This window comes from Dermochelys coriacea, chromosome 7, assembly GCF_009764565.3.
Source record: "Dermochelys coriacea isolate rDerCor1 chromosome 7, rDerCor1.pri.v4, whole genome shotgun sequence".
NCBI classification, from domain to species: domain Eukaryota; kingdom Metazoa; phylum Chordata; order Testudines; family Dermochelyidae; genus Dermochelys; species Dermochelys coriacea.
In genome coordinates, this window is record NC_050074.1 from 67,802,535 (window position 1) to 67,816,571 (window position 14,037).

At 44.4% G+C, this 14,037-nt stretch overlaps 2 protein-coding genes across 8 annotated transcripts in view; both read left to right on the forward strand.

Moving 5' to 3' along the window:
- The first annotated feature begins 537 nt into the window (after positions 1-537).
- LOC119858865 (homeobox protein unc-30-like) lies at positions 538-6,920 on the forward strand. Its single transcript, XM_038410356.2, has 3 exons — positions 538-1,175; positions 1,636-1,820; positions 4,333-6,920. Exons 1-3 carry the CDS (start codon positions 1,142-1,144, stop codon positions 5,329-5,331), a joined length of 1,218 nt encoding a protein of 405 aa, XP_038266284.1. The 5' UTR covers positions 538-1,141; the 3' UTR covers positions 5,332-6,920.
- A 6,109-nt stretch (positions 6,921-13,029) lies between these two features.
- BMS1 (BMS1 ribosome biogenesis factor) overlaps positions 13,030-14,037 on the forward strand; it is a 39,750-nt gene continuing 38,742 nt past the window's right edge. Inside the window, exon 1 of one of the 7 annotated variants that reach the window (XM_043518571.1) lies at positions 13,030-13,443. The gene's annotated coding sequence lies outside the window, so the exon portion shown is untranslated. Of the gene's footprint in view, positions 13,466-14,037 lie in introns of all 7 variants that reach the window. The other 6 variants (XM_038410269.2, XM_043518572.1, XM_043518569.1 and 3 more) reach the window with 6 other exon arrangements.

Here is a 14,037-nt window from a genome sequence, read left to right on the forward strand (position 1 = left end):
GTGCAGAATTGTTGTCTACACAAAACCCACAAGTGTTTTTTCTATGCTATCATATATGCAGATTTTACTGGATAGTGCATTTGCCTTCTTTTCTAAACTACTATGGTATTGCTGTGTGTTTAAGTTGTTGCATTGTGACCCAGAGGTGGTTGCACTTCAGTGGTGGGTGATGTGAGCTCTGTGTATAAGAGTATAAGGACAACATGCTGTGGCCCTTAATGTGACTAAAGTATTCATGTTCCACTGTATGTTTTTATTTTAATACATGTTTGGTAGAACCACTGGCATTTTAACTAACTGATTTCCTTCATGTCAATGGTAAAACTCCCCTGATGGAAACAGATTCTAAACAGCTAACATTTATTTATTTTTTTAAAAAAGAGAAGCAGAAAAAACAAGTAATAATATCATAAAACATTAAAATCTGGGTTTGTTTTTGTTCTAAACTGGAATAAATCCACAGCCGGGAAGCCCATCATCACAATTAGAGCTCTCCTAATGTTTAAGGTAGACCTGGATTTGCAGAAACAAACAATGCCTGTTCTGTTGGAGCAGGAGACCTGCTTTGCTCACCTGGAAGCAAGGAGAAGCTACAAGGCCTTCTTTCCTCTGCCCCTCCTCCCTGCCCCCATAAAATGTTATATAAGAGGAGGAAATTGTACCCTTGAACGTTTGAAAACCCTGTTTTCCAGTTGCCAGCACCGGCTTTATATATGAGAGTTTAAAGGTCTCAGTCAGAGACACTTTGGCTACTACTCAGGGGACAAGAGCTAATTGTGTGTATTTTGGTGATTTGATTACAATAGAGGTGTGGGACACATTTCTGAGTCAGACTTTACAAAAAAAAAAAAAAAAAAAAGGCAGCCCAACACAACACAAACCTCCAGCTCAGTTTTCTTTTTAAATTGATAACAAAATAGGACATGATAAAAGCACTTTGTCCCCATTGGATGCAGCCAAGGCGGGGGGAGGGTTGCTAACTGCTGGGGTGAAAGGGACTATAAAACTAAAGGATCCACTTTTACTCAAACGAGGAGCTTGCAGCTAAGTTAAAACGGGTGGGGCCTTATCAGTCTCCCAGAGTGAAGATTTAAAAACAAAGCTGACAATTTTTGCCAATTACTAAGCTCCTAGCTCAAAGATGGAACCTACCGAAGTGAAAAACAGCGTTACAGGTAATTATGATGATATTCAGAAATATCCCCAAAGTTTGATTAAAATTAAATGGTGGCCCAAGTATGGATGCAATTGGTTTCCAGCTGTGTGGATTCTGTCTAATATTAACTTCAAACGCTTTATTTCTGAAGCGAAGTAAGCTCTTTTAAAACTTATGACTGAGACTTACAAGAGGTCCCATCCAGATCTTCTTCTTAAGCCCTTCCGACAAACCTTACTTGAAATTAGTTTTGACTGTGTCAAGATTGTAAAATCAGTTGCTTTTTTGCTACCTCCAGGGCTAGATCAAATCGAGACCCGTGTGGCGCATTGAGACCAATACCATTGGTTTTTCCTCTTCTTCTACCAGCGGAAAAAGTTCAATGGTTCTTTACAGCAGCTCTTGTGCTTCGTGAAAGGTTTTAATACTTTATTTCTCAAAGACCTTACGTTCTTGACTTACCAATTTTTTAAATGCAGAACAAGTCACGCAATGCCCCATTATTTCCAATACGCCGAAAGAAGGAGGCCGAAGGAAACGGACCACGTTTAGCAAAGCCCAGCTAGACCTCTTGGTTAAAACGTTTGAAAGGGATCCCTACCCTGGCATCACCGTGCGGGAGAGGCTCTCCAGTCTGACGGAGATACCCGAGTCTAGGATTCAGGTAAGAGCTTAAGGGGAACCATGTGCTTTGGTCGCTATATATATATATATTTTACAACGTCTGTTCAACACCCTGTTTGCCTGGTTAAGGAGGCTTTTCGGATTACTGATGTCCTGCCACTCTGTAAACAAACCATCCCAGAGCTGATCCTTGGGTGTCCCTTGACTGCTTCTGCCCCCAGGACGGGCCCTGGCACTATTCCGGGGAGGTTCACAACAAGCAAGGCCCCGATACGCGGCGGAGCTCGGAGCAAAAATCCTGCCCTCGAACGACTAAGGCTCCCCGTCGGTCTAGAGTAGGGTTCTTCTGCCACAGGATCCCAGAGTGCCGGATTGTTGTGAACGGCACTGCAACAGTGACCTGACATGGCTCTTTCTTGTAACGACGGGACCCGAGTCCCGCTATACCGGCTGCAAGGAAACTGGTATTGGAGGCAGGGTGGGTTGGGGTAGGGGGTTTTAAAGACTGGGACACGTTTACCCATTGGGAATACCTGGAATATACGTTTCCCCCTTTTGCTGGCTTAGCGTTTAGAGAGGCGCCCCGCGAAATGGTGCTCTGCCCTCTCCTTGCTTTCCCTTTCTTTGGTGACTGGTCAGGGACTAGAGCTCTTCAGCAGGCCGGTGGCAACCACAAACCCTTTCCGTTGTGCCGTGTAAAGGGATACTGGGGGATCTGGATCGAGAAGTGTCTCCAGCAGGAGCAACGCGCTGCTGCCCTCCCACAGGAGCTGGGAGGCTTGAGCGGTCTGGAGAGTCCCCCCGCCCTCCCGTCCCGTTTCGTTTTGGCTCCTCTGCTGAGTTAAAGGCTTTGGTGCACTCTCGGGGCCCGATCCTGGAACTAGATGTTGGCGGAATTCGGAGATCTGTTCCCTTCCCCGCGATTGTAACCGCTGTGGGGCCCGAATCTGTCTTGATCTCCCGGGGAATTGAAACCTGAGAGAGGGCACCGGGCTCCAACGTGGCCTTGCCTGAAATGGTTACAATCCGCGGAGAAGAAAGAACTGATCTCCAGATTACAGTATTTATTTGCGGGATGGGAAATGCCTGCCACCACTCACTGGAAATGTATGTTTAAAAAAACTACTGTAGTTCACAACTCCAAGCAGCCTTTTGCTCGCAAACCTTATTCCCATAGCTGTGGGGCCATCAGAGATGCAGTAAAATTAATAATAAAGCTTTGATTTAGAGTCCCGTGTGCAGTCACTATTCCAACTGAGCCCTCACTCAGGCAAATAATTCCACAGACGTCTGTAAGACCGGTGGTTCTCAAACAGGGGTACACAAAGACCTTCTGGGGGTTCATCAACTCGGCTAGATATTTGCCTAGTTGCACAACAGTCTATGTAAAAAAGCACCAGCGAAGTCAGTACAAACTATCATTTCATACAGAAAATGACTTGTTTATACTTCTCTATAAACTATATGTTGAAACGTAAGTACAATATTTATATTCCAACTTATTTTATAATTGCATGGTAAAAAGAGAAAGTAAGCAATTTTACAGTACTAGTGTGCTGTGACACTTTTCTTGTAAGCAAGTAGTTTTTCACTGAGGTGAAACTTGGGATAGACGAGACAAATCAGACTCCTGAAAGGGGTACAGTAGTCTGGAAAGGTTGAGGACTACTGAGGAGAGCAAGCCCATGCCAACACAAGGGGGAGCACAATCTAGCCCTTAGTGGGGAGCTATAACTTGAATCTGTATTGTATATAAATTAAAACAAAAACCCCTCCAAGCTTAGTCCCTCACAAGGACAGGGGAAATTGATCTCTGCTACTCCCATTGAGGGCAGGAGTGTTCAATTGGATCATGGGTGGGGCCCATTATTTGCCAAGTAACAGGGCCAAACCCCTATTTTCCAACTGGGTGGAAAAGGGAAACTAAGGTTTGAAATTTGTTGTTGACTAAAGCTGGTAGTCAACCAGTTTATTTTTAACTCTTGAAACTTTGACAAGTTAATTGAATCCTTTGCCAAGGTTTGCTCATTTCAACCAGCCCCAGTAGTGACTTAGTTGCAAATTCCTCAAACAGCTGGCAAGAACATGATCAAACTCCCACTAAAATGAATCTGATGAAGTGAGCTGTAGCTCACGAAAGCTTATGCTCAAATAAATTTGTTAGTTTCTAAGGTGCCACAAGTACTCCTTTTTCTTTCTGTTGACTAATGGAAACTGAATGGGGCTTCTGACCTCTAAAGGGTGCTATAGTTTTCATTAGCAAGATATTTCAGAGTGAGAGGGACATAAATACCTGGCCATTCAAATAGTTAAAGAAACCAACTTTAAACTGGAAAATGGGGGGGGGAGGCAAACTGGGGCCAAATTCTACACTCTTGCATGCTGAACTGCACTGAAGCAGTACATTGACTCCAGACTTACACTGGTGAAACTGAGGAGAATTGGACCTTGTAGATTTGTGTGGTAGGGGGCTTATATCAATAAATTCACCTGAAAAGGCCCCTCTCACAGGAATGATCATGGGTTCTTACTTTCTGTTAATTTCCTCCCAGGTTTGGTTTCAAAACAGAAGAGCCAGGCAGCTGAACCAAAAGAAGAGTGAAGCCCCCACCTTTCCCAAACCTGATTATGGCAACAAGAAGCTGACCCACTTCACTGTCAATTTTCCAGACAGGCCAAGAATGACACAGACTCTTGAGTCTGGTCAGAGTCTACTCAATCTACAGCCATGTCTGCCAGAAGGGAATCAAAATGTTCCTAGTCAGCCCATGCAGTATTCAGAGCAACAACTTCCTAGGTTAGATGGTCATTTCAAGAGCTTGGACAGCACTTTTAGAACAGGAACCCAAATCCAGACCCCATCAACTCATTTAAACTCCTCTTATGTGTCAAGAGAAAACCAATTCAGTTTAGGAGTCACGGGGAGTCCTTCCCAGATTCAACACCCTGTGCAGCCACTACAGCAACATCCATACTATCAGCTATCTTTACCTGAAAACTACTACTCAGATACAAATCTATTCCAGGCTGCTGTCCCCCTAGTTTTAGGGGGGCAGCAGTGTGGTCAAGGTCCTCAATATACAGCAGCCAAAGAGAATGGATACAGGATGCCTGTGACTATCAACTACTTAAACTCTAGTCAAGGAGTGATCAATGAGGAGTGTTCATATGTCAAGGCAAGCACCTCTCATCTTAGTAAGAGTCCAGTTTTAGGTCATGATGGAGGAGACCCACAAGTAAAAATGAAGCAGGCTGAGTGGAACATTGATTTACCTGTTTCTTCTAGCATTGCTCTTCCCCCTTCAACATTTGCAAACTGTCAGGTAACATCTCAGAGGATGTTGACTCCTCTGGTTCCTTTGTTTGGGCAACAACTGAAAGATATGATAGATGAATTTGATCCTTGTTGGTCATACGTGAGAAACGAAGTCTTAGGTACTGGTCTAGATTTGTTCTTTGAAAATGAACAAAATGTAGAGCAAAATGGTGGTAGAAGTTACCTCTTCACCTCTGGTGATCAGCGTTCAAGCTGCCACTTAGGTCATACCTGAAAATCAGCTTGGTGTGTATGTTCATGCTTTATAAATTTGCATGATTGTCAGGGTGAAAGAGGGAAGAGGCTGACGAGTGTTGCTGGCCAGTGTGTTGAGAGTTTGTTATGAGAGCTGTGTGTGAGTCAGTAAGGGGTGGGGGGAAGGCAGGTGTGTAGAAGTTGGAAGGTGGCTGCTAGAAATGAGTGAATAACTTCATCACAGAGTGTTTTCTGTTTGGGCATTGTCAACAAGTTGCTTGCAGTGATCTTGTATTAGTTTATAATTGGCTACCAGATAACTTTACTGGTCAAGGACAGTTCACTGAGTATTTAGTTAGTTAGTTTCTGGTAGTTAGCTTTGACTGGAGGTATGGGAAAGATTTTAGGGAATTATGTCTGTTTCCTCATGGGAAGAACGTGCTACATATCTGGTGTGACTACTCATTTTTAAAATCCATTTTCTATACAGTATACTCCATTTCTTTCACTGAAAGCTATCACAGGAGGCACAAACACCAAAAAAAAAAAGCAAATAGCGTGTTTGTTTTTAAATGAAAACTTCAGTGGAAATTGCAGGGAGGTGGGGTGGTATTTTTCCTACTTGATATGTGCCTTTAGTTACAGTCGCTAGTATCCCCTCTTTCAGAAGTATTTAATGTACTTTTTTTAGTGAACAAAATGTGTAGCCCTTAAAAAGCAATGTTTTGTGCAAATTGGTGGTATTCTAATTGAATTGCGTGAATTCTGCTATAAGAAAAGGTTTTTGAAAACCTTATGTTCTTTACCATTTCTTTCTCATAGCCCTAATTCTCTAAGGGGAAAAAATAGATTAACAATATCCTGATTAAGTGGGCTGTAACAGGACTTGAAGGAAAGCATCCTTTTGAGCTGAACTCTGAACACTATACTGTAGAGCTTGATCCTGAAGAGACTGAGACCCAGTTCCTCAAAGGTATTGAGGTGCTTAATTCCCATTGATCTTGGACATCAATGAGTGTTAGGTACCAAAAGACCCTTAAGAAACTGCCTAGAAGCTACTGAATGGGCATCCCTGTTTTTGCATGAGGTTTGATTGAAGTCCATAAACTCAGGCGGTTGCAGGAGTGTGGCCAGGATGTCTTAATATGTCTCTTTCATAAATGTTTGTATAATGCTCAAAAAATGGCTGTGGATTCTTTTTAAATGTTGGCTTCAACCTTTAATATGTTTTTTTTAAAATCAATTTCATTGTTCATATTATAAAATAAGACAAATATAAGCTAAGTGTTTCTTTTTTACACTGATGTAGCTACAGAGAGGTAGTCCAGTGGCTTGCATATGGATTGAGAATTAACAAATCCAGAGTTGTAGTCCTGGCTTTTATAATGATTCCATCTGTGGCCTTGGACAAATCACTTAGCTTCTCTGCCTTCATCATCCCTATATTTAAAATGGAAATAATACTTAACTACCTCATAGTGGTCTTACAAAGAACCATAGGCTAATATCTATAAAGCGTTTTGCACACAAAAGGCACCATGTGAGTGCTAAGAATTGTATTTATTATCCAATGATTTGTACTGATTTTTATGATTGAATTGCCTCAGTAAACTTTGTTTCTAAAATGTATTCAGTAATGCGTATTTATTGTTACTACTTTAATCTCTTGATCTTCTGGGGGGAAAAACCTCTCTCAAGCATTTTCTTAAAAACTTTGCTGGATTGGGACATGAGTTCTAATGTGACAGGGTTAAAACCACTTTCAGTCCTACTGGTTGCAATAGACTATTCACACTTAAAGTACATGATGAAAGGTTAATTCGGGTCTAAAGGCTAAACTTTTATTCTCCTACTTATTTAAGTAGCCCGGTGTGGCACAAAATGGCTGCAAGTGGTCTTGGGCAGGGAAGCGCTTCTCTAATCTGGCTGCTGAACAGATTAAGAGCCACTCTGTGGCTCTTGTAGTAGTCCTGAGGCTGCAATGCCCTTTCTGCTCTGAAGGACAGTGTTAATGAATTCAGCACTGGAGCTGAGCTCTTGAAATCACAGCTCCTTTGAAGTCAATGGGAGTTTTTTTGCCATTGACTTCAACTGGGCCAGGATATCACACCTGTGCTTCCAGTATGGCCTCTCCAAACTGGCCTGTACTGCAGAGCTTCAGTGGTTCAGCCCCTGCTTATTCTAGAGCAGTGGGCAGTCTTTGCTAATAAAAACCACTCGGGAGATCTTTGCCATGACTTTCAGAAGTGCTGAGCACCCAGAACTCCAGTTTTAGTCAGAGCAGGTGTGGGGTATTTGGCTTCTCTGAAGATTGGGCCTGTCGTCTTTTTAAAAGTGGCTCTTGGGGAGGAGAGGGAGGGTGAATGTGTTGTCTTAAAGACACTTCTATGCAGCAGTGTGAATGACAAGATTTAAATCTTCAGATGCAGAAATTTTCAGTTTTCAATTAAATGTCAAATGGAAATTGTACTTCTGTTCTCAAAAGTATCTTTTTTTTTTTTTTGTCTTAAAAAAATTTGTTTCATTGGAACATAATTATAAGAGTAAATTTAGAGAGACACGATAGATGAGGTAATAATATATTTTATTAGACCAGCTTATGTGTTGTGCCTCTCCCAACCGGGCTATAATACTGCAGATAAGAGTAATTGTCAGGAGCCTTGCCCCTTCAAACAAACAAAATTTGTATTTGTTATGGATGTTAAGTGGGGCAAGTATTACCGAATCTGACCCTATGTCCCCAATAATTTTGTAACACCTTCTAGATGGCTACTAATTTTGGCCCTTGGGACCCGCTCCATGCGGGTTGGAGAGACTGAGGTTGCAGCTACCTTCGTTAATAGAAACATAGGAGTGGAAAGGATCTCGAGAGGTCATCTAGTCCAGTCCCCTTCACTCATAGCAGGACTAAATATTATCTAGACCATCCCTGATGGGTGTTTGGAGATTTTTAAGAGCAGGTGAGACGATGGAGATTCCACAACCTCCCTAGGCAATTTTATTCCAGTGCTTAACCACTCTGACAGGAAGTGTTTTTCCTAATGTCCAATCTAAACCTCCCTTGCTGCTTGTTTTCTAAGAGGTTAAGAAGAACATTTCCTGCCCCTCCCCTGTAACAGTCTTAAGTACATAAAAGGTTATCATGTCCCCTCTCAGTCTTCTCTTTTTCCAGACTAAACAAACCCAATTTTTTTCAATCTCCCTTCATATGTCACATTTTCTAGACATTTCAAATAATTTTCAAAAACAAAAATGATTGAAGAAAACAAAACAGCATCCACCACTGCACTTTGAATTTTTTAATTTGAGAGAAGTAGCACGTTACTGCAGGTGGTGTTTTTCAAAACACATCAGATTCATTACAGCTGCTGGCAAGGGTTCCTGTGGCTGAGTTCCCATTAATTTGAGAGTTTTTGACTTAGTAAGGACTTCAGGAGTAGAATCTTAGTCTGACCACTCTTCTCTGCTGTGACCAAGGAGGGGCTACTGTGGAAAAGGGGGGCAAGACTGGGGAATCGTGCAGAAGATCTGCACTCTGTATGCACTAGGTGTGAAGGCTTGCTGTATCCCAGCAAGCAGGGATTTGGGGGGAATGGATAGCGGTAGCAAAACCTTAATTTTCTAGGGTAAACTAGGCCTAAATCAGCTTAACTACATTATAGTGCTCTGGGGTGTGAAAACTCCACATGCCTGAGCGGCTATAGTCAAGCCAGCCTAACCCCTGGTGTAGACAGTGGTAAATTGACAGAGGAATTCTTCCCTTGACTTAACTATCGCCTCTCAGGGAGGTGAATTACCTAAGCCCACAGGAGATGCCCTTCCCATTGGTGTAGGTTGTCTAGAGTGAAGTATGGCAGTGGTGAAGCTGTGTTGCTGTAGCATTTTAAGTGTAGACCTATACTAGTTAAGGGTATATTCAACTAGGCAAATCCAAAAGCCACTGTCTGCAGAGAAAGGAACTGCACTAATGGTGTGGGCTACTACAGCCTCAGGCCTTCAAAGTTGCGGTTGTGCCTGCAAAAGGTTCTGTAGCTTGGAGGCCTGAATCTTTCCCTCCATGAGTAGTACCAGCATGTCGCTCTGTCACACACTGGCTCTACACTAGTTCCAGAAGTCTTTCCATTGACAGGCTTTGCATCAGCCTTCAAAGACTAACTGCATCTCTACTTCTGAGAGTTTAGCTGAATGCTACACCACCGAGAGTAAAGAGAATCAATTTCAGAGACAAATTATTAGGATGAGATTCTCAAAAAAACTTTTTTTTTTCCCAAGGGGGAAAGGCTGATGAAATCATCCCCTCTCCTTGCATGCACTGAAGGTATGAAAAGCGCAAAAAGTACCAGCTGAAGATGGCCACTGACTGAGTAGGAGGCTGATGGAAAGCCTAAGCGGCATTGTGTACCTCTCAATGTGCAGCAGCCCTGCTCTATAAGATGATGATGTAGTTGGGGGGGTGGAGGAAGCGAAGTTCTGCGTACGGTATTTTCTCCTGTGCTACAAAAGAGCACATAGACTAATAGTGAGTCTGTGTAACAGTACACAGGGCCCCCGTCTCTTGTGGGAGCTGGTTATTTACCTTGTGACCTTCCAGCTGCCTCTATCACTCAGACATGTGCAGAGCCTGCAGAACTGCTCCACGGGCAATGTGAGGTAGCTACACTAGCTTTTTTTTTTTTTTTTTTTCTCTTGGAGAAGCACACGCTGCTCCCATTTAGTATCCCTTTGTGACTGCTGCAGGGCTTGTGCTCTGTGTATATGGGGAATTGCTTCTCATTGATCAGTCCTGTAGTTTAAATATGAAAGCGGAGTCTATTATGGTTACTTCTCACAAGCATGCAGTATCTCAAGGCCACATAGAATACATGTTTTTCTACACACAAAGAATTTAGTAGCCAAATATCCATGGCACACTGCAGTGCTCTATCCAAATGAGCTGGTAATCAGGTGTGAATTTGTCCTCTCCCTTTGTTGCAAATTGCATTTATCTTAAACTGTCATGTCTAGCATGAATTCCACAATAAGGAAATCTGCCCGGACTTGTTAAATACAAATGCTCTCCTTTATAATGTCACTTTAAAGACTTTCCACAATCTCTTTTTAGTAGATTTTATTGAATTACATTTACTGTTTGCAGAAGTTGCAGAACTCAGAGCTTTGGAGACCAAAGTCTTCTGGTTATTATTTACAGAGCAGGTCTAGCCTAGGCAATGACATTACAAGCTTCCCTCAGGTTTGTATGCCCCAAGTGCAAGTGTATGCCCCAAGTGCAAGAGCTCTGCTCTTCAGGGAATAGCTCAAAATAAGAGTGGATAGATTCTGAGACTGCCAAGAAAGATTCCAGTTAATGCCATTGCTGGTGGTGGTTTTGGTACAGTGAACGTCTTGTCAGCTGGAAGCTTGTTTAAGACTGACTCACTTCACATAGAAAGATGGGTAATATCTTTTATTGGACCAACTTCCGTTGGTGAGAGAGACAAGCTTTTGAGCCACACAGAGCTCTTCTTCAGTTCACATAGGTCATGGAAAAAGATTAGATGGTAACAAAAGCTTTATTCACTTACTAACTTGGCATGGACTCAAACTGGTAAATTAAAGGTAAAGATTCTGTAACCCGCTGTCAAGTCTCTGAGCTATTCAGTTCTTCATTTTCTACCTTTAACATACATTCTTATCTTCTCAGAAATGTCACTGAGCACAATGAAACCAACTGGAAGCTTGAGGACCCTTATCCCATGCAATCTCTAACATAAGCCGCCCCACTAATCTTCCGGCAGGAGGACCAGAGAGGGAGGAACACAACCAACCCTTTGCTCACTCCTTCTGTTAGCAGCATCACAGGGAAAAGAAATTCATGACCTAAACCCCTTTTTAGCAGCTCTGCTTCTTGTATTGTTTGGCATAAGGCCGTTCCTGCATTTTCTTGTTGCAAATTATTTCAAAGAACAGCTGTCTCCATTTAATAAATCAGGGCCCAACCCTGCACCCCTTACTCTTGTAAATTCCTCATTAAAATTTATAGAAAATTTGCCTAAGTATGGAGTGAAGGTTCAGATCTCTGCTAAACAACTATTTCTTACTACTCCCAAGATATTTGAAATCAGATGCCACATCTTGCTATCATGTATTTAAGATATGTGGGATTTTGCCCCTATATGATGCATAATTTCAGTGTATGGTTTTAAAAAACTCCTGCTGGTTTTCATTAATAAAAAAGATTTTCTATACTCCTTGGAAATGTAAACAATATATAGTTATGTTCATAGCAAGAATTATTAAAAAAAATGGGGGAGGGGAATCAGGCAGATCTTTTACATTTATTTGCAGAAACACAGAAAAGATTCCTCAGGGGTTGACTCAAGCAAACACAAAGGTCTGCAAGGTCTAGATATAAATGGGAAGCTTCCAATTATTATTTCATTTATTTGTATTTCACTAGTATCTAGTGGCCCAAACTGAGATCAGGAACCCATTGTGCTGGGTACTGTATCTGAAGAGTTTACAGGCAAGGCCTTGATTCCACAAACAAGCATGTACTTAATTTTATTCCCATTGATTGACTACTCAGAACTGTAAAAATTAAGCATGCTTGCAAATGTCTGCCAGAGTGGGGCCTAAATAGACAGGACAAACAAAAGGTGGGAAGGGAAGTTCTGGACATATCAGATAAATAGTATGTAACTGGAGAAAAATGAGGCTTTAAACTTTTCCTATTCTACTATAATAGAAAATGTGGCACTTCACTGTGTAATTAAAACAGTGCAATCATCAGACTACAGAGAAACACCATTATCCTATGCCATACTTTTTCTATGAATTTTCCCTGCTAGTTGTGCAGATTCAATACAGAAGAAAGCTGGGTTCAATGGTGCTTCAAGTATCATTAACAAAATTGTCACCTAAACTGATTGCACAACCTTCAGACTGACACCAAAATGACAGTTTTATCACCAAATCTGAAGCAGAGTTTGCAGGACTTTTAGCGAGAAAAAAATCTTTTGACAAGGAACTCTGATACAGATTTACTGAGAGAATAAATACGGAAAATCATACCATTTTTACAGAATCACTTTTCTGCCCGCGGTGTATCACTTTTAAAGGCTACTGTGAAAGTAATAAACATTCCCTCAGGGACTCTTCAGCCCACGTTTAAATGAAAATACACTTTGTTTACAGGTCCCTTAATTTAAGTCTCATTCCTGAAGGCTTAAACACCTGCTTACCCTTCCCTCTCCCCCAGCCCCCGTCAATAGCCCTGATTATCTCAGTGGGACCATTCACATTGCATAAAGTTAAGCAGGTGCATAATTATTTGCCTTAACTGTGGAATCTCAGAACATAACACGAACAAGATGTGCCACGTGCCCTTTTTACGAGTCAGCTTACAAATCACGATCCGTCTGAAAATGTCCAGCTACCGTGTTGTTACAATGTTAGCCCTGTTACAATAGCAGGGGTGCTAAAAAGGAAAGAAACTAGAAAACCCCACAAACAAGTCTGTATTTTGCCGGTGTGTTAACTTTGGGCGCGCTCGGCTCCCCTGCCTAGGCGGGGTCACCTCTGGTTTCGGGGAGCCTTGCACACAGCAGCAAGGGAGCCGGGAAGGCAGACTGTGGGCAGGACAATGCAGACCCCCGCCGTCACTGTCGGGACGGGGACTCAGGGGCCGCATCCCCAACGTCCTCGCTGCGGCTGCGGGCGGCGCTGGCGGACCCCCCCAGGCGGGAGCCAGGGAGCCGATGGGGAAACACCCAGCAACGGGGCGCTGCCGTGGGAGGCGCTGTCCCAGGGCAAGGGTCCTGGGTCCCGGGTCCCAAGCGGGTGGGGCGGGGGGCTACTGGGCGCCCGCCCGCCCACCTCCCGGGGTATCCAATAGGTGCTCCCAGCGCAGACAATGGCAACGCCCCCCCTCCCCCACGGCCAGTAAGGAGGGGACCGGCTCAGCGCCTCGCCTAGCTCGGTCAGGGGGCGCCTCCCTCCGCGCCCGGCCTGGTGTCCCAGCAATACCCGCCCCCCGCCCGAGCCGCTGTTGCCGGGCGGGAGCAGTTGGGTGAGACGCGCTTCCGGCCGCGGCGCCCATGCGGAGTCGCTGGAGGCACCGGCGCGGCGGGACCTCCGGTCGCTAAGCCCCTCCGCGCGGGGGGGAGGCCGGGCTGCGAGGCTCCCTTCTCCGGCGGGTGGGTAACTGGGGTGTCCGAGGCCGGATCCTGCTCCCAGGGCAACCAGTGGCTTCACCTCCCCCGGCCGTGGGGGTGGGGAGGGGAGGATGAGGACATAGGCCTCCCTGTGGGCGGGGATTACGGGCTGCCCCCAACTCCCGCCCCCCCCCCCCGCTCATTTTTTCCTATGTCTGGAGAAAACTGCCCCACACTATGCGGGGGGAGCGGAGCGAGCTGTTGGTCGCGTGGCGATACCCCCAGGGCGCTGGGAGCGGGGCCCCTGTCGTGAGCCTCGGGCGCCAGCTCCTCCGCTGCCCGCCCTGGCCAGTCAGACCCCATCCTTCGCCAAGCTCCCCTGCCACTCGGGCTCTCTTACTGCCACCGCGCTGATTTCTGCCGGGGTGGCCTGGTCTCCCAGACAGCCCCGCTCCTGCGGTGAGCTCAGTGAAACTTTGTGCCCACGCGGGGCTCTGCTGGGACACCCCACTGGCAGAGAGGCTCAGGGCTTGTGTCGGAGGCCACCCCAGCAGATTCGGGCCCTTGCAGATCCCCTTGTAGAATTGGGGCCTAAATGTTAAACATGCCTTTTA

Excerpts from the sequence above, each read along its gene's own strand:
- LOC119858865 (XM_038410356.2), top strand. The coding sequence starts at position 1,142 with ATGGAACCTACCGAAGTGAAAAACAGCGTTACAG. Across the intron at positions 1,176-1,635 it reads AGTGAAAAACAGCGTTACAG|AACAAGTCACGCAATGCCCC; the intron begins GTAATTATGATG and ends TTTTAAATGCAG. Across the intron at positions 1,821-4,332 it reads TACCCGAGTCTAGGATTCAG|GTTTGGTTTCAAAACAGAAG; the intron begins GTAAGAGCTTAA and ends ATTTCCTCCCAG.